Source organism: Balaenoptera physalus (assembly GCF_965194825.1).
Source record: "Balaenoptera physalus genome assembly, chromosome: 11".
NCBI lineage: Eukaryota > Metazoa > Chordata > Mammalia > Artiodactyla > Balaenopteridae > Balaenoptera > Balaenoptera physalus.
The window spans coordinates 36411057-36436719 of NC_138896.1; the positions used below are offsets into that span (position 1 = coordinate 36411057).

Sequence of the window (25663 nt, forward strand, 5' to 3'; positions counted from 1 at the left end):
AACAAAGGACACAGACTGGCTGAATGGATACAAAAACAAGACCCATATATATGCTGTCTACAAGAGACCCACTTCAGACCTAGGGACACATACAGACTGAAAGTAAGGGGATGGAAAAAGATATTCCATGCAAATGGAAATCAAAAGAAAGCAGGAGTAAGCAATACTCATATCAGACAAAATAGACTTTAAAATAAAGACTATTACAAGAGACAAGGAAGGACACTACATAATGATCAAGGGATCAATCCAAGAGCAAGATATAACAATTGTAAATATTTATGCACCCAACATAGGAGCACCTCAATACATAAGGCAAAGGCTAACAGCCACAACAGGGGAAATCAACGCTAACACAGTAATAGAGGGAGACTTTAATGCCTTACTTACACCAATGGACAGATCATCCAGACAGAAAATTAATAAGGAAACACAAGCCTTAAATGACACATTAGACCAGATGAACTTAATTGATACTTATAGAACATTCCATCCAAAAACAGAATACACTTTCTTCTCAAGTGCTCATGGAACATTCTCCAGGATAGATCACATCTTGGGTCACAAATCAAGGCTCGGTAAATTTAAGAAAATTGAAATCGTATCAAGCATCTTTTCCGACCACAACACTATGAAACTAGGTATCAAATACAGGAAAAAAACTGTAAAAGAAAAAAAAAAAACCATGGAGGCTAAACAATACGCTACTAAACAACCAAGAGATCACTGAGGAAATGAAAGAATACCTAAAAGCAAATGATAATGAAAACACGATGACCCAAAACCTATGGGATGTAGAAAAGCAGTTCTAAGAGGGAAGTTTATAGCAATACAATCCTACATCAAGAAACAAGAAAAATCTCAAATAAACAACCTAACCTTACACCTAAAGCAATTAGAGAAAGAAAAACAAAAAAAAAACCCCAAAATTAGTAGAAGGAAAGAAATCATAAAAATCAGATCAGAAATAAATGAAAAAGAAATGAAGGAAACAATAGCAAAGATCAATAAAACTAAAAGGTGGTTCTTTGAGAAGATAAACAAAACTGATAAACCATTAGCCAGACTCATCAAGAAAAAAAGGGAGAAGACTCAAATCAACAGAATTAGAAATGAGCAAGGAGAAGTAACAACTGACACTGCAGAAATACAAAGGATCATGAGAGATTACTACAAGCAACTATATGCCAATAAAATGGACAACCTGGAAGAAATGGACAAATTCTTAGAAAAGTACAATCTTCCAAGCCTGAACCAAGAAGAGGTAGAAACTATGACCAGACCAATCACAAGCACTGAAATTGAAACTGTAATTAAAAATCTTCCAACAAACAAAAGCCTGGGCCCAGATGGCTTCACAGGCGAATTCTATCAAACATTTAGAGAAGAGCTAACACCTATCCTTCTCAAACTCTTCCAAAATATAGCAGAGGGAGGAACACTCCCAAACTCATTCAACGAGGCCACCATCACCCTAATACCAAAACCAGACAAAGATAACACAAAAAAAGAAAATTGCAGGCCAATATCACTGTTGAACATAGATGCAAAAATCCTCAACAAAATACTAGCAAACAGAATCCAACAACACATTAAACAGATCATACACCAGGATCAAGTGGGGTTTATCCCAGAAATGCAAGGATGCTTCAATATATGCAAATCAATCAATGTGATACACCATATTAACAAACTGACCGATAAAAACCATAGAATAATCTCAATAGATGCAGAAAAAATTTCTGACAAAATTCAACACCCATTTATGATAAAAACTTTCCAGAAAGTGGGCATAGAAGCAACCTACCTCAACATAACAAAGGCCATATATGACAAACCGACAACAAACAACGTTCTCAGTGGTGAAAAACTGAAACCATTTCCTCTAAGGTCAGAAGCAAGAGAAGGGTGCCCACTCTCACCACTATTTTTCAGCATACTTTTGGAAGTCATAGCCATGGCAATCAGAGAAGAAAAAGATGTAAAAGGAATCCAAATGTCAAAAGAAGAAGTAAAATTGGCACTGTTTGCAGATGACATGATACTATACATAGAAAATCCAAAGGTGCCACCAGAAAACTACTAGAGCTAATCAACAAATTTAGTAAAGTCATAAGATACAAAATTAATACACAGAAATCTCTTGCATTCCTGTACACTAACAATGAAATTTCAGAAAGAGATACTAAGGAAACAATCCCATTTACCACTGCAACAAAAAGAATAAAATACCTAGGAATAAACCTACCTATGAAGACAAAAGACCTGTATACAGAAAACTATAAGACACTGATGAAAGAAATCAAAGATGATATAAACAGATGGAGAGATATACCATATTCTTGGATTGGAAGAATCAACATTGTGGAAATGACTATACTACCCAAAGCAGTCTACAAATTCAGTGCAATCCCTGTCAAATCACCAATGGTATTTTTCACAGAACTAGAACAAAAGATTTTACAATATGTATGGAAACACAAAAGACCCCGAATAGCTAAAGCAATCTTGAGAAAGAAAAACGGAGCTGGAGGAATCAGGCTCCCTGACTTCAGACTATACCACAAAACTACAGTAATCAAGACAGTATGGTATAGACAGAAAAACAGAAATACAGATCAATGGAACAGGATAGAAAGCCCAGCGATAAACCCACGCACCTATGGTCACCTTATCTTTGACAAAGGAGGCAAGAATCTACAATGGAGAAAAGACAGCCTCTTCAATAGTGGTGCTGGGAAAACAGGACAGCTACATGTAAAAGAATGAAATTAGAACACTTCTTAACACAATACACAAAAATAAAGTCAAAATGGATTTAAAGACCTAAATCTAAGGACAGACTATATAAAACTCTTAAAGGAAAAAAGAGGTGGAACACTCCTTGACATAAATCACAGCAAGATCCTTTTTGGCCCACCTCCTAAAGAAATGGAAATAAAAACAAAAATAAATAAATGGGACCTAATGAAACTTAAAAGCTTTTGCACAGCAAGGGAAACCATAAACAAAACAAAAAGACAGCCTACGTACAGACTGGGAGAAAATATTTGCAAATTATGCGACCAACAGGGCTTAATTTCCAAATATACAAACAGCTCATACAGCTCAATAACAGAAAAAGCAAACAACCCACTCAAAAAATGGGCAGAAGACCTAAATAGACATTTCTCCAAAGAAAACATACAGATGGCCAATAGACACATGAAAGGATGCTCAACATCACTAATCATTAGAGAAATGCAAATGAAAACTCCAATGAGGTATCACCTCACACCAGTCAGAATAGCCATCATCAAAAAATCTACAAACAATAAATGCTGGAGAGGGTGTGGAGAAAAGGGAACCCTCTTGCACTGATAGTGGGAATGTATATTGATACAGCCACTATGGAGAACAGTATGGAGGTTCCTTACAAAACTAAAAATAGAACTACCATATGACCCAGCAATCCCACTACTGGGCATATACCTTAAGAAAACCATAATTCAAAAAGAGTCATGTACCACAATGCTCATTGCAACACTATTTACAATAGCCAGGACATGGAAGCAACCTAAATGTCCATCAACAGATGAATGGATAAAGATGATGTGGTACATATATACAATGGAATCAGCCATAAAAAGGAACGAAACTGAGTCATTGTTAGTGATGTGGATGGACCCAGAGTCCGTCATGCAGAGTGAAGTAAGTCAGAAAGAAAAACCAAATACCATATATTAACACATATATATGGAATCTAGAAAAATGGTACTGATGAACCTAGTGGCAGGGCAGGAATAGAGACGCAGACGTAGAGGACAGACTTGTGGACACAGAGGAGGAAGGGGAGGGTGGGACGAATTGAGAAAGTAGCATTGACATATATACATTACCAAGTGTAAAATAGATAGTTAGTGGGAAGCTGCTGTATAGCACAGGGAGATCAGCTCGGTGCTTTGTGACGACCTAGAGGGGTGGGATGGGGAGGGTGGGAGGGAGGCCCAAGAAGGAGGGGATATGCAGATATATGTATACATATAACTGATTCACTTTGTTGTACAGCATAAACTAACACAACATTGTACAGCAATTATAATCTAATAATGATGAAAAAATAAAATGAAATGACTATCCTAAGTCACCAAGAAAAGTTTAAATTATGTTTTTCACTAGGTTAAGAAGGCAGCAGACTTCACGGTGAAAACTGGAGGATATTTCATTACAATAAAAAACAAAATAAGAATGCTCATTCTCATCAATATTATTTGATGCCTATAATAAGCATATTAAAAAATACTGGAAGGGAACACATGAAAATATTAAGTCATCATTTCCAAGTGGTGGAAAAACGGGAAATTTTTATTTTCACTTTCATATTCTTCAAATTTTCCCCAATTTTTGCAACAAGGATCCATTGTGTTCATAATCTTAAAAACGTGTTTGAGAAGAAAACAGAGGTGAAATTTTAGATAAAAAATTAACATTGTAATAGGCAAATTTATTTGGGAAACCTGCTTTTTAAAATGCAATTTAGGGACTTTCCTGGTGGCACAGTGGTTAAGAATCTGCCTGCCAATGCACAGGACACAGGTTTGATCCCTGGTCCAGGAATATCCCACATGCCACGGAACAACGAAGCTCATGGGCCACAACTACTGAGCCTGAGCTCTAGAGCCCATGAGCCACAACTACTGAGCCCGTGTGCCACAGTTACTGAAGCCCGTATGCCTAGAGCCTGTGCTCCATAACAAAAGAAGCCACCGCAATGAGAAGCCCACGCACAGCAATGAAGAACAGCCCCTGCTCGCTGCAACTAGAGAAAACCCGCACGCAGCAATGAAGACCCAACACAGCCAAAAATAAACAAGTAAATAAATAAATAAATATTTATTTTAAAAATAAATAAATTAAATTAAATGCAATTTAAAGAGTAATATATATATTGAATGAACATATTGACTATATATTGAATGAATATAGAATGAATGAATATATTTATGCATTCATTACTCTTTAAAGCAATTTTTCCAGAAAACTGAAATTTGCCCACTACAACGTTAAGATTTTTATCTAAAAATCGTTGTGTGTGTGTGTATATATATATGTATATATACACACATTAAACAAAGTCCTAAAAGTTAATCAACTTTCCTACTATATCCTGTTCAACTTCACTGCTACTTTAAATTTGCTTTTCAACTTTTCCAACTTTAATCCTATATCTCCTTCAGAGTAAAAAGGGTGATCAAGCTTTCCTGAGAGAGGGGAAAGTATGTTGATTTAGTCTAAGGAGCTATTTTTCTCAGCTTATCAAATAAAGTATTTTATAAAGCTTTATCACAAATGCTAATAAGAATATTAAAGTTTACCAAGGATATTATACAATACAAAAACAATATTAAAATATTCTCTCCAGTGAAGGTTGATTTTATGTCTGTACTTCTGTCATTTGAATAATTTCATATCATTTCAGCTGCCTCAACTGTGTGTGCAGTAACACAGGATTTGGAGTTCAGGTTGGGAGGAGCAGCTGGGGAAGCAAAACCTGCCTATATTTTCCTTGGCGAGCTCTTGCCTTCTATCCCACACTATCTCTGACCCCGATCACAAATCATCACTTTTCATTTATCTTGGCTGAAAATGTAATGGAACTGTTAGCTCTTCATTTTCTGTGTCCCATTTTAATAATACCTGGCACCTGACAATGCACTTCTAAGAGCCAAAGGGCAGGAGAGTTGTTCAAGAGAACACCTGCTCCAGCCTCTTCAAGGTATTCTCTCTTTAAAAACTTGGGCACATTTAACGTGGGACTTCCCTGGTGGCCCATTGCTTAAGAATCTGCCTTCCAAAGCAGGGGACGCAGGTTTGATCCCTGGTTGGGGAGCTAAGATCCCACATGCCACGGGGCAACTAAGCCCGTGCACCACAACTACCGAGCCCACGCACTCTGGAGCCTGTGCGCCACAACTAGAGAGAAGCCAGCGCGCCACAATGAAAAATCCCACCTGCCGCAACGAAGATCCCACATGCCACAACTTAGACCCGACACAGCCAAATAAATTAATTAATTTAATTAAATATTTTAAAAAACCTTAGTCGTATTTAACAAATTATGCCAATTTTTAATTATTTGAAGGCAAAATAAACAAAAGGCAAGGTGGATTTCATTTCAGGAAAAGATATGCTCCTTCCTTTTATATATGTCCATATCCATATCTATATCTGTGTCTATATTTATGTATGAATAGATATAGATAGATGGTTTTTATTCATAGATAGGTGTCGTTTACACATAAGATGAAATTTCTCGTTAGTGCTTTAGTCTCAGTGTATATCCTCAATGATGGAAGAATAGTCGCAAATCCTCTTCTCGGGGATGGGATGGGTTGGCCTAGAATGGTGCAGGTGGACAAGCAAGTGGTCAGGCAGGTGGTTGGGGGCTGAGGGTGGGTGGGCCTCTCTTACTGGTTCTAAGCTAGAACAGCCTCCACATCATCAGGCTAACTGCCTCCTGAATATCTTTCCCCCTTATTTCGCTATTTAAATGTCATGTATTCTCACCTGTGCTGGAAAGTGATTGAGGAAAGGTAAGAGCTGAAATCCTGAATCACTGATTTGATAGAATGCAGATCTAATTATATTATGTAAGGACGACATCTGCATTTTTAACAGGTCCAGAAGCCAAATCTCCACGGGACCTTTGGCCATAACAGGATTATCCAACTAAAAGATATATTACAAATATATTACAAGTTGATAATAATTTGGTATTTTTACAAATGTCATAAATCAAAGTACCTCAGGCAAAGCAAACCATTTCACACAAAATATTTAAAACATGAGTAAAATCAACTAATACTGTATGTGGAAAGAACTATAAAGATCATCTGGTCTAAAACTTTCATTGTGTAGATGATAAAATGAGCCTCAGAGAAGTTAAATGAGTTATCCAAACTAGGCTGTTACAAAGCCAGGGCTACAGAACTAAAACCCGACTCCACTCCCCTCCCTTTCTTTCATAAGAGAATTGCATTCTCCTCAAATCTAAATTTTTAAAGAAATCCTAATAAAATTTTAACCAAGTTAAATTACAATAATTTTTTCTCCTTCTCTTGATATGACAGCCATGATACGATCATAGTCTTTTGCGTGAAAGGTCACCTCATTTATGTTGTCAGACACTGCAGGGAGATGTGGCTATAAGAAAGCACAAGACAGAGCAAACACATCATACATGAGGTTAAACACAAAAGTCACTGAGATGTTTTTAAAAGCTTTACTATTTTTTATATTTGTAAGAGATTAAGAATGTACTTCATTGTCTCCAAAAAAAAAAAAGACTCTTCTTTGACCCTTGACTGACTTGGAAGCCCACTTTTTAAAATCCAGCCCTACAGAATGTTTCCTCCAAGACCTACAAATGCCCCTCTTACGTTATGGAGATTCGACTAGTAACTGTCATCTTCCTCCCGATGGACACTGAACCACATGGTCCCTGGCCTCTTCCCTCCCAGGGACAGCTCAGTCCTTCTCTCTTGGCTCTATGTCTGCCTTACACAGCTTCTACTTCCGTCCTTTCCTTTCTCATCCCCGCAACTCCCTGGAAACCAACAAGGAAGGTATTACTAGCTGTTTCCCAGATTCCCAAACCAGAAATGGTCCTGGGATGGGTGTTCCAGTGCCTGTCACACCCAGTTCTCTGTAGTTTTCTCTTCCTCCTGGAAGTATTGCCCTTGGAAATGGCAATAAAAACATTTGAGAAGCACTTGGGACAAAAAAAGGACAAATCCAAACCACAATCCCTGTTTGATCTAAGAATATTTAGATTAAAATACTCATAACAATGAATTACATTTAGTGAGCACATACTGTGTGTCCAGAACTTTTCAATGAATTATCTTGTGTAATCCTTATGACAATCCCATGAGGTGGAAATGATTAATATCCTGATTTTACAGACAAGGAAATTGAGGCACAGGAAAATTAAGAAGCTGGCCAAGGTCACCCAGCTGGTGAGTTGCATAATCGGTGACCCTTGCCTCAGGCTGATGGGCTCCGAATACAAAGAAAATAAGACATTTTATAACCAACATAATTTTTAATACTCTTCTTTCCTGACTGCACTTTTAAGACATTAACTTCATTTTTATTTTTTAATACATAGGCTGTGGAAAAAAAAGGATTTAGGTAACAGATATTTACATACTTGTATGGTATGGGAATCACTGGCTTGTCCAAGAATTTCCAGGAGAACTGGATCAGATACAAAGAAGAATCTTGGAAATAGTAATCGCTTCTTCTCCAAATACCTTTAAATAAAGTCACATTACCAAATAATTTTTTCTGAATTATTAATTTTTGGGTTTTTTAGCCAAGACGCAATCACTAATATCAATAAGATAGTAGCAAACACCTACAGTCATTTCCCATTTGCCTCTGAAATGTTTGGTTAGAAAGAAAGTCCTGCTGCACCGTGGATGGCACTTGGGAAAACAAGTGGAAATAAGAAAGTGATTCAGAGCAAGCCTGCCCCATCCTATCTTCTTTCTCATCAAGAGCCCTCCTGCAACCTTTCTAAGAGTACTGTGAACCTCGCGGCTTAAACCCAGGGAGAACACATAATTTATCTCCAAGCCAAGATATTTTGAGAGTGAACGGGGGGACAAATAGCCATTCAGCCAGGACAGAGGCATAAATTTGGACAAACCAAGATATATCGTTACCCTATTTCAAATAGAAATTGAGAATGAACTGCCTTTTAAGAAAACTGTCTGTGAGTTTGTCTGGTTAATTGTTCTCTGAGTGCACATCTCTACTCCATGCCTGTAGTGTGTTGACTGGTAGCTCCAAAAAGATATGTCCACGTCCTATTCTCCGGAATCTGTGAATGTGGCCTCATTTGCAAAAAGGGTCTTTGCAAATGTACTGAAGTTAAGGATCTCGAGAAGAGATAATCTTGGATTATCCAGATGAGCCCTAAATCCAATGACAAGTGTCCTCATAAGAGACACACAGGAAGAAGAAGAGAAGGACATATAAAGACAGAGACAGAGATTGGAATTATATAGCCACAAGCCAAGAGCCACCAGAACCTGGAAGAGGCAAGGAAAGATTCTCCCTAGAGCCCTCAGAAGGTGCTGCTAACTTGATTTCAGACTTCTGGCCTCCAGAACTGTAAGAAAATAAACTTCAGTTGTCTTAAGCCACCCAGTTTATGGTAATTTGTTACAGCAGCCCTACAAAACTAATACAATGCTGTAAGTCACCCACCCTCAACTTGAAGGTGTCTTTTTTTGCAGAGAAATTAAATTTATGTGAAATGCTAAATTCCTAACACCACCTCAACCATCACTACCAAACCAAAAATGCAGTCAATTCTATTAACTTGTTTGGGATAAAACACCGTCACATATAAAATGATAGGTAATTTAAAAATTAAACTCTTACCCTGTAAGTGACTTCTGACATACTTCTAATTGTTCATGTAAATGAGGTAAAAGCTGCCCCATAGTTTCATCTCCAACACAGCAACTAATCACATTGGGATTCTCACGAGCTCGCTGCATTATCTTTATCCATGACTTGTCAATATTCTGAAAACGTTTTGCTTCCTAAAAACAAAAGTAAAAGTTGGCATGTGGATAATCGAATGAAGCCAAGTCTTCACTTTGGCATCTCCTATAGTTCCTCAAACCAGCCTATTAGTCTCCAGCTACATAATTTAAAGGGGCAACTTTTTTTTCATCTGAATTAACTCTGGAACAAGAGAACTGCTTATTGAAATGCTGTTCTATCACAATGAGGTTTATCACTGATTTTTTTCCTTACATTTAATACATTTTTCAAAGTGCCACATGATTAATTTGCAGAGCTATCAACTTAAATCGCAAATCTAGTCTTTCAGTACTCCAGGTGTTTTGGTTTGATGAGCAAACTGAAGAAGCATGAAAATAATTTGATCTCAGTATTTTGGAATAATTAAATCTTAATAGTACCCCAGGAAAAAGAAAAAGAAAACAGTAAAAATCCAAAACAAAGCTTCATTTACATTTTTGCAAATGAAAACTTTCTGTTTACCATGGATGATATTAAGCTTTGCATTCAATTTTTTAAAATGCTTTTAGAAATTGGCATAATCTTGCCTCTATTAAAACTTTTAAGTGCACTTTTAAAAAATAAAACTTTCTGATTAAAAATGAAAGATTTAGGTTTTAAAAATGTGTTACAAAGGGAAACCAGCTATTTTCAAAATGCTTTATCCTTGATTTTTAATCAATAGTGATGCCATAGGTATGGAAATTCAAAAGAGTAGGCTTAGGGGACTTCCCTGGTGGTCCAGTGATAAAGAATCTACCTTCCAATGCAGGGGACGCGGGTTCGATCCCTGGTCGGGGAACTAAGATCCCACATGCCGCGGGGCAACTAAGCCCACGCGCCACAACTACTGCGCTCACACACCTCAACGAGCGAGCCCGCGTGCCGCAAACTACAGAGCCCACACACCCTGGAGCCCCTATGCCACAACTAAAGAGAAGCCCCGCGCCACAACAAAGAGGCCCCGCGCCGGCAAAGAAAGATCCCGCACGCCTCAACAAAGACCCCACGTGCTGCAAATTAAGACCCGATGCAGCCAAAAAAAATAAATGTTAAAAAAAAAAAGAGTAGGCCTAATTTTATAAGAGGAAAATTACCTTCATAGAATAATTATTAGTAAGTTACTGGCATTCATTTAAAAGGTCCCCATAAAGCTGTTTTGAAGAATTTGTTACAGGTTTCTAAGGCTCAGTTTCCTTGCCTCATGTTTCTGATCTACTATTAGTTAACTTACTGACAGTTAATTTGTGTTTACAGAATACAGATTATTTTAACTTCTACTCTCAGAGGAATAAGTCTAATTCTAAGAAGAGATGAACTATTATAATTTAATAGTATCATATTCAAATGTACCTCACCTCTTCAGACAACCCCAGATTTGAAAATTATGTGAGTTTCTTGTTTCTACTAATGTAAATCAAAGGTCAGCACTTTTTAAAATAAACTTCTTTGTAAAGGGCAAGATACTAAATATTTTAGGCTTTGTAGGCCATATGGTCTCTGTTACAACTACTCAACTCTGCCATTGTAATGCTAAAGCAGCCATAGACAGAACATAAATGAATGGACATGGCTGTATTCCAATAAAACTGTATTTACAAAAACAGGTGGGACTTCCCTGGTGGCACAGTGGTTAAGAATCCGCCTGCCAATGCAGGAGACACGGGTTTGATCCGTGGTCTGGGAAGATCCCACATGCCGCGGAGCAACTAAGCCCGTGCGCCACAACTACTGAGCCTGCACCCGAGAGCCCATGCTCCACAACAAGAGAAGCCACAGCAGTGAGAAGCCCGTGCACCTCAACAAAGAGTAGCCCCAGCTTGCCGCAACTAGAGAAAGACCGCGCACAGCAACGAAGATCCAACACAGCCAAAAATAAAATTAAAAAAACAAAACAAAACAGGTGAGTTGGCCATAGTTTGCAAACCCCTGGTGCAAATAATCAAGACATGACTATATGTCTTTCTGAAGACTTTTACAGAGACATATAAACAACATACACTAAATTATTCTATCCGCAGTTACAAAAACCATATTTACCTGAGGTAGCTGTTTGGCAATATCCCCACCTACAAAGACAGCTTCAAGATAAACCCAAAGGTTCTGGACTACTAGCCACTCTTCAATTATATCTGAGGAAGTGGACAATTTATACACCCAATTCTGGATATTTTTTTTAAATGGAGCATTATATCTAAAAAGTAAGAATGGAAAGATATTACATTTTAAGGAAGATTCAGAAAATAGTATGGCTTATAGCAAATAATAGGAGAAACATTCCTTTGACACTGAACATTTTTTCCTAAAAAAAAGGCAGCTCCTATTAAATTTCATACAGTTAATGAGATGTTTGCATTTTTATGAATGAAACATATAATTATAGTGATTTCACTTAATGTTCCCATGTATCAGTGATAAACTAAGAAGTTCACCAAGTTTTAAGCCACAGAGGTCCAGTAAAGGAATTGTGCTGGTTGCTCCTCTGAGTAAAGGGAAAACAAGGAATAAGATGGCTTTCCAAGTCTTTTGTGAACCAAATCCAAGTGGAAAATCACACAGAGGGTACTGTTGTTACTGGTCTATGGAACTACAACCACAAGGCCAGGGTCAAGCTTGAGGTTTGATGTCTACTACAGATGTGCTCTTCCCACCCACACTCTGCTAATTCCACCAGGCACTACGCCTAGATTCTGCAGCGTTAACGATCCAGAATTGCTATCCCCCAAAAGCCTGGTTCCTGTGTTTTCACCATCAGGGCTAGCTGAAGTGTTTCTGGACACCTGAGAATACAAGGTGTCCAAAAAGCTGGGCACAACTAAGAAAGACAAGAAATAGAGTGGATGCTATGAGGAAGTGATGGGAAGATACTGGGGAAAGACCTAATTAACTACAGTTGAATTAAGAAGCTGACTTCAGTTTGCGGCAATGGCAAGTAGCTTTGAAGTTGTGTAGTGGAATTTCCCAGTGAGTGGCATTTGTTGAGTACAGTCTTAAAACTTTTCTTGATCCAGGACAGGATGACTTGAAGGGGCTCACATGAAGAATGGGGTTCTTCTGGGAATAGTCTGATGCCTAAGTGTAACCCTTCACTTCTATGGAAGACTATGTTATACATGGAGGTATAAAGGGGTTGTACAAAAACTGCCCCAAGGAGGTAGATGAGTTGATCTGGCAGTAAGAGGCATTTTTCTCAACTCCCAATTTATAGTGTCCATCTGGCCATCAGTCTAGAGCTGAAAGGCAGTCAATATGCCAAAAAACCCCTTCAAGATCAATACACACAGACCAAGATGGTATGGAAGGGCATTTCAGGGAGTTGAAGCACTTAGATATTTGGAGCCAAAAATAATTTTGCACAGAATAAAAAAAAATCATCTTTGATGGTATGTAACTTCCCAACAAGAAAAAGGGAGATTTGAAATAAAATCACTAATGACCAGTTTTTGTCGTTTGGTCAGGTACTTGCATTGCACAGCTTTGTGGAACCTGTTCACAACAGGTAGGAAGGCCCTTGGAATGCCAGGGAATCAGGCACCCACCAGGAAAGTGTCACAATCCAGGGAATCCAGCTGAGTGAAGCCTCACCCATGAAGATACACAATTTCCTTCTCACATCCAGGTAGCCCTAGAGATCCAGCTGGTACTGCCTTCTATGAGATCAGTCTGTGGTTGGCTCTAGAAGAGGTTTTCTGGATCCACTTGATGCTGCAAAGTTCTCTAGGAGGACAATCTACTGAAGTGTTGTGACTTCTTAGATATCCTTATACTCCTTCTAGCAGGGCCTCAACATTGAGTTTACTAGTACCATAAATAAGTACTATAATATTCAGGTTATATGCAAGTTAAGAATGAAATTAAGAAAGGCTTCAAGTCCTGAATTCTTGGGCTACACACCAGGTTCAGGTGAATCTACAGCCCTTCTTCAAGAGGTCATCATTCAGGAAATCAAGATGGTAAAATTTGCAATGAACCATGGGGAAGTAGCAGCCTGTGAAGTCTAGGAACCACTGAATTGCCTATGGTCACCTTTGCCAGGTTATTCAGATTCCCTGAAAGCAGAGGACATACCCTAGGAGTTTAACCCCAGCAACTTCAACCCAGAATTAGGAGCTTTGTGAGTTAGTACATTACCCAAATACAAGCCTGCCTCTGAGCCAGAGGTCATTCAGGATGTTATTCATTAAACAGCAGTCCCAACCTGGAGGTAGGGTATTAGAATCCCCATGGACACTGACCTCTGTTAATGACCTCTAAGATAATGTGACATATTTCTTAGGTGTGTTAGGGTGAAGACCAGTTAAGAATTACTGGATAGTCAGCTAGGGGATTAGAGGTTGCTAATGCCAAGACAGTGTACTTAATCTGGGTACCATTTCCTAAAGCTGCTTTTGAGATAACAGTCACTTTCAAGTGGTTCAGTAGTCCAGTGATGGACATGTTGCCTCGTTTAGGCTGCAGTGGACCCAGCACAGATATGGCCACTTTTCACCATAAAAAATCCAAGTGTGTAAGTGTCAAGCCCTTCACTATATTCCTTCATGTGTTGACAGCATACTTTTCCTGGGCCATTGGTTGAACACTTGAGCAGGTTTAGCCAAGGAGGGCCATGATGAAAAATCAGAGAATGAAAAGAGAAAGGAGATAAAATGAAGATGTCATCTTGGTGGGGAGTCCAGATGTTCAGGAGATAAGCTGTCAATTTGAGGGAGAATAATTATGATGGGGCCCATCAGGAAACACAGGAAGGGGAGGTGAGTACCATAGAAGAGATGGAGGCCATGATTAGTAGGCAAAATAGATAGTTCATGTAAGGACAGACAAGAGTCAACACTTTAGGTCAGAATCTTGTGTTGTGCCACAGCTACAAAACTGGGCTTTTATCTCAAATTATATAACCCTAAATACCAAATCAAAACCTTCCCCTGAAAATTATAAAATTACCTGTTGCTTAGTAAGGAACCTAAGACCATTAAACTATCCTCCATCAAGGTGATAATCTCTCCCGATTCAGTTCCTTTGAGCAGCAGCTCTCCCTTTCCCTTAAATGCTGCAAAACTCAGGTTCTGGTTGGTCCAATTCTCAATCACCTGAGTCAGCTTGGCTTCAATATCCTTCTCCTTAATGGCAGATATGCAAACATCCTTCAGAAGGAAATCAAAGAATATGTCATGACATTTTCAATTACAAATTAAGTGCATTTAAAATCAGAATCTTTTAGCTTGGCCCTAGAAGTCATTGGGTCATTTTACGGCCAAGAAAACCAAGGATCAAGATGATTGTGTTGCAAGTTCAAACCAGAACCTTCTGACACTCTGACTACTAATTATTTTATTGTACCACCTACATGAGATAATGGAACTTAAATCATCATGTTCTTATTTATATTTTTAGTTGGTGTTTTTCAGCCAAAATGGATATAATCACAGCTGCTCTATCTCAGCAACTTGCTATGAGAAGCAAATGAGAATATATGTGAGACTCTTTTGAACACTTTAAAGTAACATATAAACATTGCTATATTCCTGCCTGTTCTGGCCCTAATATGAATATCTCACTTGATTAAAAGTTAATTCTATTTTTAATGGGTTTTTCTGTTTTTTCTGAGAATCTTCGATATGAAAGTTTCACAAGGGAAAATAAAAGTAAGGTATTTTCTGCAACATGCCTCAATTAATTTTCATAATTAGAATCACAGAATCTCAGAGATGGGAAGGAATATAAAGGTGCAAGGAATTTCCACAAATGATTATATTACAAATTAGTGTGTAGTAAGTGTAATAAGAGTGGTGTGAACTGTTGTGAGTTCTGAGGAGGAGAAATGACTTTTGCCTGCAGCAAGGAGGAAAGGCTTCATTGAGGAGGGAGCATCTGAGAATAAGTGGAATTCCAACAGGGGGAGGGAGAAGACATTTTACAGGAAGGGAAAAGGCTTCCTTTAGAGGCCATGAATGAAGTAACAGTAAGAATCCAGCTTGGCTAATAGAAGGGCATATGGGGTAAATAAAACAGAATATACCAGTGTAGACAACACTGAGAGTCTGTTTTGGGGTAAGAATAGTTAATAACTGAATCCCAGAATCCCTTGGACTTGCAAAATCAAGTTTTCAAAGCACAGCCTATGAATAGCTATACTCTTAAGTGTAAAAACCTACTTATATAAGAATGAGGTGGTCACCAAAGTTTTTTAAAACTCTTTATTTCCCTCAGTAGTATCTGAATGGCATTTATAAATAGGACAAAAATGCTTTGAAAACAAAACTTGTGGCGTGCATGTTGCTAAAAAGAGGCAAGGAGGCGGCAGAAAACTCAAAACCATACATTTAGGGGATATTTCTGGTCATGGGGTGCAGTTTTCACCTCCAAAAACATAGAATAATGTACAAAACACAAAAAGAGAAGGTAACAGTAAGACTTAAAAACAAGGTAAACATCTCCATGAACTAGAAGTGAAAAAGACATGCAAACCAGGAGGTGGAGGTGAAGCCCAGGCCTGAGGGCTCTGGTCAATGGGTACCAACCCCTTGGCTCCTGTGGGACAGAGGAGACTAAAAGTGGCCTGTATGAAAGGGACCATCAGGACTGTGGTCTAGATCCCTCCACTGTGGAAGGAGGCTGCCTGTAGCTGCCATCTGGTCATCTAGAGTAAATGAACCTAGGGATGTGGCAGATTGGGTGACAGATCCAAGTCCACAACCAGGACCTAAGACAGGTCAGCTCTGCCTGGATCTGCCCCACCACAGCAGAATAGGGGATGTAAACCACTATTGTAACAGCTGGCTCTGGACTTGAGGAGATGGGGGATGCAGGAAGAAGCCACAAAACCACTAGACTCCTAAGGAAGGCTAAAATGCAGAAGGAGAAAAACAATTTTAACAAATTATAAAAGCCACATTTTTTAAAGCTCGCCACTCAAAATGAGTCCTCTAAAAAATAAAAATTGCAAAACCCTTGGCAGTTCCCTGCCAGCTGTGGTTAGGACTCCACGCTTTCACTGCCAAGGGCCCAGGTTCAATCCCTGGTTGGGGAACTAAGATCTTGCAAGCCGTGTGGTGCAGTTGAAAAAAAAAGTGAAAAAAAAAATTGCAAAACCCATGAAAAGAGATCCGATACTCAGAGAGATAGCCAAAATAAAAAACAATCAGAGTAAAACTCAGTCCAGGTGAAATTAATTTTATAGAAAAATCTGAAAAATAATCTTTAATTATGGTTAATCTGGGGGTCTTGGAGTATGGGAGGTAGAGATGAACTTATATTGGCCATGAGGTGATAATTTTGGAAGCAGGAGGATCTCTACTTTTCTTTGAAATTTTCCATAATAAAAAATTTTAAAATAATTATGTTTAGCATGCTCAAAGAGATAAATGAAGAATTCTAAAGATTTGAGATTTATAGGCTTGAGAATATATAAAATATTTGAGAATATATGTAAATTTAATAATCTATAGATCTAAGAATCTATAAAAAGGACAGAAAAAAATGTAGAAATGAAAAAAGAACAGGTGGTCACAAAAGAAAAAGAACTAAGTTCTAGTTCAAGATGGTGACATAGGAGGATACTGAACTCACCTCCTCCCATGGACACACCAAACCTACAGCTACATATGGAACTGAAAGAAACCCAAAAACTAGTTGAGCAACTCTTACACATTAGGTGAACAAGGAAAAACTCACATCAAAACTGGTAGGGGAAGCTGAGACAGAATCTCATGTTCAGCCCCACCCCTGGCACAGGGACCCACAATCGGGAAGGAACCCACAGACCAGAGGTTCTCCCTGAGGAGCAAACGATTTGAACTCCACATCGGGCACCCCAACTTTTAACACCTGTACCTGAGAGGCGAGCACCCCAAAATTCAGGGCTTATGTCCATGAGACCCACAAGGCCATAGTAAACTGAGAAATAGTTCTTAAATGGCTTGTTTGTACTCACCCAACCCAGGGCCCAGCACAGAGACAGCTGACTAAAAAGCACCTAGTCCTTCTGTGAAAAAAAAGGCCCATTTGCTTAATACGCAGATATACCCAAAGAGACTCACAACAAAACACGTAATTAAAGTGTCAAAAGTTAAAGACAAGGAGAGATCTTAAAAACAGCAAGAGAAAGACAACTTGTTACATACAAGGGCACCCCATGAGACTATCAGCAGATTTTTCAGCAGAAACTTTGCAGGACAAAAGGGAGTGGCACAATATACTCAAAGTGCTAAAAGAAAAAAAATGCCACCAAGAATACTGTACATGGTGAAGTTGTCCTTCAGAACTGAAGGAGAGATCAAGAGTTTTTCAGACAAGCAAAAGCCTAAAGGAGTTCATCACCACTATATGAGTCTTACAAGAAATGTTAAAGGGACTTCTTTAGGCTAAAATGAAAGGATGCTAATTGGTAACAGGAAAATATATGAAAGTATAACTCTCACTGGTAAAGGGAAATAAATAGTAAAGTTCAGAATAGTCTAGCCTCAGGCCGGCAGGTTGCAAGTCTCCAGGAACGGGCAGCCAGTGTGTGTAGGAGTGAATCTGCGAGTTTGCCAAGCTGATTGGCAGAAAAAGCAAGCCTGCACCCTCCAAGCTGCACTATTACAATTGGGAGACAAGCCTCAACCATAAGTCCCTGAAGAAATTCTACAAAAGCCATGTGGCTGACAGGGTCTTGGTGCTCCGGCTGGGTGTCAGGCCTGAGCCTCTGAGGTGGGAGAGCCGAGTTCAGGACATTGGTCCCCCAGAGACTTCCCAGCTCCACGTAATATCAAATGGTGAAAGCTCTCCCAGACATCTCCATCTCAATGCTAAGACCCAGCTCCACTCAACGACCAGCAAGCTACAGTGCTGGACACCCTATGCCAAACAACTAGCAAGACAGGAACACAACCCCACCCATTAGCAGAGAGGCTGCCTAAAATCATAATAAGGTCACAGACACCCCAAAACACACCACCGGATGCGGTCCTGCCCACCAGAAAGACAAGATCCAGCCTTATCCACCAGAACACAAGCACTAGTCCCCTCCACCAGGAAGCTTACACAAGCCACTGAACCAACCTTAGCCACTGGGGGCAGACACCAAAAACAATGGGAACTACAAACCTGCAGCCTGCAAAAAGGAGACCACAAACACAGTAAGTTAAGCAAAATGAGAAGACAGAGAAGCACACGGCAGATGAAGAAGCAAGGTAAAAACCCACCAGACCAAACAAATGAAGAGGAAATAGGCAGTCTACCTGAAAAAGAATTCAGAGTAATGATAGTAAAGACGATCCAAAATCTTGGAAATAGAATGGAGAAAATACAAAAAACTTTCAACAAGGACCTAGAAGAACTAAAGAGCAACAAACAATGATGAACAACACAATTGCTGAAACTAAAAATTCTCTAGAAGGAATCAATAGCAGAATAACTGAGGCAGAAGAACGGATAAGTGACCTGGAAGATAAAATAGTGGAAATAACTACCACAGAGGAGAATAAAGAAAAAAGAATGAAAAACAATTGAGGACGGTCTCAGAGATCTCTGGGACAACATTAAATGTACCAATATTTGAATTATAAGAGTCCCAGAAGAAGAAGAGAAAAAGAAAGGGACCGAGAAAATATGTGAAGAGATTATACTTGAAAACTTCCCTAATATGGGAAAGGAAATACTCAATCAAGTCCAGGAACCACAGAGAGTCCCATACAGGATAAATCCAAGGAGAAACACACCAAGACACATATTAATCAAACTATCAAAAATTAAACACAAAGAAAAAATATTAAAAGCAGCAAGAGAAAAGCAACAAATAACATACAAGGGAATCCCCATAAGGTTAACAGCTGATCTTACAGAAGAAACTCTGCAAGCCAGAAGGGAGTGGCAGGACATATTTAAAGTGATGAAAGGGAAAAACCTACAACCAAGATTACTCTACCCAGCAAGGATCTCATTCAGATTCGACGAAGAAATTAAAGCTTTTACAAAAAAGCAAAAGCTAAGAGAATTCAGCACCACCAAACCAGCTTTAGAACAAATGCTAAAGGAACTACTCTAGGCAGGAAACACAGAGAAGGAAAAGACCTACAATAAAGAACCCAAAACAATTAAGAAAATGGTAATAGGAACATACATATCGATAATTACCTTAAATGTAAATGGATTCAGTGATCCAACCAAAAGACATAGACTGGTTGAATGGATACAAAAACAAGACCCATATATATGCTGTTCAACAAGAGACCCACTTCAGACCTAGGGACACATACAGACTGAAAGTGAGGGGATGGAAAAAGATATTCCATGCAAATGGAAATCAAAAGAAACCTGGAGTAGAAATTCTCATATCAGCCAAAATGGACTTTAAAATAAAGACCATTACAAGACACAAAGAAGGACACTACCTAATGATCAAGGGATCAATCCAAGAAGATGATATAACAATTGTAAATACTGATGCACCTGACACAGGAGCACCTCAATACATGAGGCAAATGCTAACAGCCATAAAAGGGGAAATCGACAGCAACACAGTCATAGTAGGGGACTTTAACACCCCACTTTCACCAATGGGCATATCATCCAAAATGAAAATAAATAAGGAAACACAAGCTTTAAATGATACATTAAACAAGATGAACTTAATTGATATTTTTTATAGGACATTCCATCCAAAAACAACAGAATACACTTTCTTCTCAAGAGCTAATGGAACATTCTCTAGGATAGATCACATCTTGGGTCACAAATCAAGCCTCGATAAATTTAAGAAAATTGAAATCGTATCAAGTATCTTTTCTGGCCACAACGCTATGAGACTAGATATCAATTACAGGAAAAATATCTGTAAAAACTACAAACACCTGGAGGCTAAACAATACACTACTTAATAACCAAGAGATCATTGAAGACATCAAAGAGGAAATTAAAAAATACCTAGAAACAAATGACAATGAAAACATGATGACCCAAAACCTATGGGATGCAGCAAAAGCGGTTCTAAGAGAGAAGTTTATAGCAATACAATCCTACTTCAAGAAACAAGAAACATCTCAAATAAACAGCCTAACCTTACACCTAAAGCAATTAGAGAAAGAAGAACAAAAAAACCCCCCAAAGTTAGCAGAAGAAAAGAAATCATAAAGATCAGATCAGAAATAAACAAAAAAGAAATGAAGGGGGGCTTCCCTGGTGGCGCAGTGGTTAGAGTCTGCCTGCCAATGCAGGGGACACGGGTTTGGGCCCTGGTCTGGGAGGATCCCACATGCCGCGGAGCAACTAGGCCCGTGAGCCACAATTGCTGAGCCTGCGCGTCTGGAGCCTGTGCTCCGCGACGGGAGAGGCTGCGATAGTGAGAGGCCAGCGCACCGCGTTGAAGAGTGGCCCCCACTCGCCGCAACTAGAGAAAGCCCTGGCACAGAAACGAAGACCCAACACAGCCAAAAATAAATTAATTAATTAATTTAAAAAAAAAATCAATAGGACTAGGTGACAGGGATGCCTGGAACCAGTCCTCTAAAAAAAAAAAAAAAAAGAAATGAAGGAAGCAATAGCATAGATCAATAAAACCAAGAGGTGGTTCTTTGAGAAGATAAACAAAATTGATAAACCATTAGCCAGACTCATCAAGAAAAAAAGAGAGAAGACTCAAATCAGTAGAATTAGAAATGAAAAACAAGAAGTAACAACTGACACTGCAGAAATACAAAGGATTATGAGAGATTACTACAAGCAATTATATGCCAATAAAATGGACAACCTGGAAGAAATGGACAAATTCTTAGAAAAGCACAACCTTCCGAGCCTGAACCAGGAAGAAATAGAAAATATCAACAGACCAATCACAAGCAGTGAAATTGAGACTGTGATTAAAAATCTTCCAACAACAAAAGCCCAGGACCAGACGGCTTCACAGGCGAATTCTATCAAACATTTAGAGAAGAGCTAACACCTATCCTTCTCAAACTCTTCCAAAATATAGCAGAGGGAGGGGAGGAACACTTGCAAACTCATTCTACAAGACCACCATCACCCTGATACCAAAACCAGACAAAGATGTCACAAAGAAAGAAAACTACAGGCCAATATCACTGATGAACATAGATGCAAAAATACTCAACAGTGTCTGGAGCCTGTGCTCGGCAACGAGAGGCCGCGATAGTGAGAGGCCCGCGCACCGCGATGAAGAGTGGCCCCCGCTTGCCACAACTAGAGAAAGCCCTCGCACAGAAACGAAGACCCAACACAGCCATATATACACACATACATACATACATACATACATAAAAAGAATGTAAGCAGACAAGAATAGCATTAAAAAAATAAAAAATAAAAAAAAATTAAAAAAAAACAAAAAACAAAAAAACAAAAATACTCAACAAAATAATAGCAAACAGAATCCAACAGCACATTAAAAGGATCATACACCATGATCAAGTGGGGTTTATCCCAGGAATGCAAGGATTCTTCAATATACACAAATCAATCAATGTGATACACCATATTAACAAATTGAAGGATAAAAACCATATGATCATCTCAATAGATGCAGAAAAAGCTTGCGACAAAATTCAACACCTATTTATGATGAAAACCCTCCAGTAAGTAGGCATAGAGGGAACTTACCTCAACATAATAAAGGCCATATATGACAAACCCACAGCCAACATAGTTCTCAATGGTGAAAAACTGAAACCATTTCCACTAAGATCAGGAACAAGACGACGTTGCCCACGCTCACCACTATTATTCAACATAGTTTTGGAAGTTTTAGCCATAGCAATCAGAGAAGAAAAAGAAATAAAAGGAATCCAAATCGGAAAAGAAGAAGTAAAGCTGTCACTGTTTGCAGATGACGTGATACTATACATAGAGAATCCTAACGACGCTACCAGAAAACCACTAGAACTAACCAATAAAGTTGGTAAAGTAGCAGTATACAAAATTAATGCACAGAAATCTCTTGCATTCCTATACACTAATGATGTAAAACCTGAAAGAGAAATTAAGGAAACATTCCCATTTACCACTGCAAACACAAGAATAAAATACCTAGGAATAAACCTACCTAAGGAGACAAAAGACGTGTATGCAGAAAACTGTAAGACACTGATGAAAGAAATTAAAGACAATACAAACAGATGGAGAGATATACCACGTACTTGGATTGGAAGAAACAACATTGTGAAAACGACTATACTACCCAAAGCAATCTACAGATTCAATGCAATCTCTATCAAACTGCCAATGGCATTTTTCACAGAACTAGAGCAAAAAAATTGCACAATATTTATGGAAACACAGAAGACCCCGAATAGCCAAAGCAATCTTGAGAAAGAAAAACGGAGCTGGAGGAATCAGGTTCCCTGACTTCAGACTATACTACAAAGCTACAGTAATCAAGACAGTATGGCACTGGCACAAAGATAGAAATATAGATCAATGGAACAGGATAGAAAGCCCAGAGATAAACCCACACACCTATGATCACCTTATCTTTCACAAAGGAGGCAAGAATATACGATGGAGAAAAGACAGCCTCTTCAATAAGTGGTGCTTGGAAAACTGGACAGCTACATGTAAAAGAATTAAATTAGAACACTCCCTAACACCATACACAAAAATAAACTAAAATGGATTAAAGACCTAAATGTAAGGCCAGACACTATAAAACTCCTAGAGGAAAACATAGGCAGAACACTCTATGACATAAATCACAGCAAGACCTTTTTGCCCACCTCCTAGAGAAATGGAAATAAAAACAAAAATAAATAAATGGGACCTAATGAAACATAAAAGCTTTTGCACAGCAAAGGAAACCATAAATGAGACGAAAAGACAACCCTCAGAACGGGAGAAAATATTTGCAAATGAAGTAACTGACAAAGGATTAATCTCCAAAATATATAAGCAGCTCATACAGCTCAATATCAAAAAAACAACCCAATCCAAAAATGGGCAGAGGACCTAAATAGACATTTCTCTAAAGAGGATATACAGATTGCCAACAAATACATGAAAGGATGCTCAACATCACTAATCATTAGAGAAATGCAAATCAAAACTCCAATGAGGTATCACCTCACACCAGTCAGAATGGCCATCATCAAAAAATCTACAAACAATAAATGCTGGAGACGGTGTGGAGAAAAGGGAACCCTCTTGCACTGTTGGTGGGAATGTAAATTGATACAGCCACTATGGAGAACAGTATGGAGGTTCCTTACCAAACTAAAAATAGAACTACCATACGACCCAGCAATCCCACTGCTGGGCATATAGCCTGAAAAACCATAATTCAAAAAGAGTCATGTACCACAATGTTCATTGCAGCTCTATTTACAATAGCCAGGACATGGAGGCAACGCTAGTGTCCATCAACAGATGAATGGATAAAGAAGATGTGGCATATATATACAATGGAATATTACTCAGCCATAAAAAGAAATGAAATTGAACTATTTGTAGTGAACTATGGACCTAGAGTCTGTCATACAGAGGGAAGTAAGTCAGAAAGAGAAAAACAAATGCCGTATGCTAACACATACATATAGAATCTAAAAAATAAATGGTTCTGAAGAACCTAGGGGCAGGACAGGAATAATGACGCAGACGTAGAGAATGGACTTGAGGACACGGGGTGGGGGGAAGGGTAAGCTGGGAAGAAGTGAGAGAGTGGCATGGACTTAGATATACACTACCAAATGTAAAATAGATAGCTAGTGGGAAGCAGCCGCATAGCACAGGGAGATCAGCTCAGTGCTTTGTGACCACCTAGAGGGGTGAGATAGGGAGGGTGGGAGGGAGACGCAAGAGGGAGTAGATATGGGGATATATGTATACGTATAGCTGATTCACTTTGTTATACAGCAGAAACTAACACACCATTGTAAAGCAATTATACTCCAATAAAGATGTTAAAGGGGCTTCCCTGGTGGCGCAGTGGTTGAGAATCCGCCTGCCAGTGCAGGGGACGCGGGTTCGAGCCCTGGTCTGGGAAGATCCCACATGCCGCGGAGCAACTGGGCCCATGAGCCACAACTACTGAGCCTGCGTGTCTGGAGCCTGTGCTCCGCAACAAGAGAGGCCACGATAGTGAGAGGCCCGCGCACTGCGATGAAGAGTGGCCCCCACTTGCCACAACTAGAGAAAGCCCTCGCACAGAAACGAAGACCCAACACAGCCAAAAACAAACAAATAAATAAATAAATAAATAAATAAATAAATAAATAAATAAATTTAAAAAAAAAAAAGATGTTAAAAAAAAAAAGAATAGTCTAATGTTGTAAAAAGTGGTGGGTTAATCACTTATAAATCTAGTATGAAGGTTAAAAGACCAAATTAGTAAACATAACTAAAGCTATAGTAATTTGTTAATGGATACCTCAGATAAAAAGATGTAAACTGTGACACCAAAAACAAACTGTGATGGGGGGAGTAAAAATGTAGAGATTTAGGATGCATTCCAACTTCAGTAGTTAGCAACTTAAAATAGACTGTTATAGGAACTTCCCTGGTGGCACAGTGGTTAAGAATCAGCCTGCCAATGCAGGGGACATGGGTTCGATTCCTGGTCCGGGAAGACCCCACCTGCCGCAGAGCAACTAAGCCCGTGCACCACAACTGCTGAGCCTGTGCTCTAGAGCCCGTGCTCCACAACAAGAGAAGCCACCACAATGAGAAGCTCACGCACCGCAATGAAGAGTAGCCCCCGCTCGCTGCAACTAGAGAAAGCCCATGCACAGCAACGAAGACCCAATGCAGCCAAATAAATAAATAAATTAAAATTTTAAAAAAATAGACTGTTTTAAGTTTTTATATGTAAGCCTTATGGTAACCACAAAGCAAACCCCTATAATAGATAGTAGATACCCAAAAGATGAAGAGAAAGGGATCTAAGCATACCACTACGGAAAAATCATCAAATAACAAAGGAAGAGCGCAAGAGAAGAAGAAAGAAAGAAAGGAATTACAAACAGCCAGAAAATAATTAGCAAAATGACAAGTACATAACTATAATAATTATTGTAAATGTAAATTGACTAAATTCTCCAATCAAAAGACAGAGAGTGGCTAAATGGATAAAAAAACAAGACCCATCTATCTGCTGCCTTCAAGA

General features: G+C 38.9%; 1 protein-coding gene across 1 annotated transcript in view; it reads right to left on the reverse strand.

Annotated features, from left to right (window-relative positions):
* The window catches only part of DNAH8 (dynein axonemal heavy chain 8), a 333978-nt gene that overhangs the window by 199422 nt on the left and 108893 nt on the right, over positions 1-25663 (reverse strand). Inside the window, exons 35-40 of the mRNA XM_082412562.1 lie at positions 14521-14720; positions 11620-11773; positions 9433-9596; positions 8192-8294; positions 7078-7182; positions 6547-6708 (exon numbers count right to left, since the gene is read on the reverse strand). Coding sequence (XP_082268688.1) covers positions 6547-6708; positions 7078-7182; positions 8192-8294; positions 9433-9596; positions 11620-11773; positions 14521-14720 — 888 coding nt within the window. The remainder of the gene's footprint in view (positions 1-6546; positions 6709-7077; positions 7183-8191; positions 8295-9432; positions 9597-11619; positions 11774-14520; positions 14721-25663) is intronic.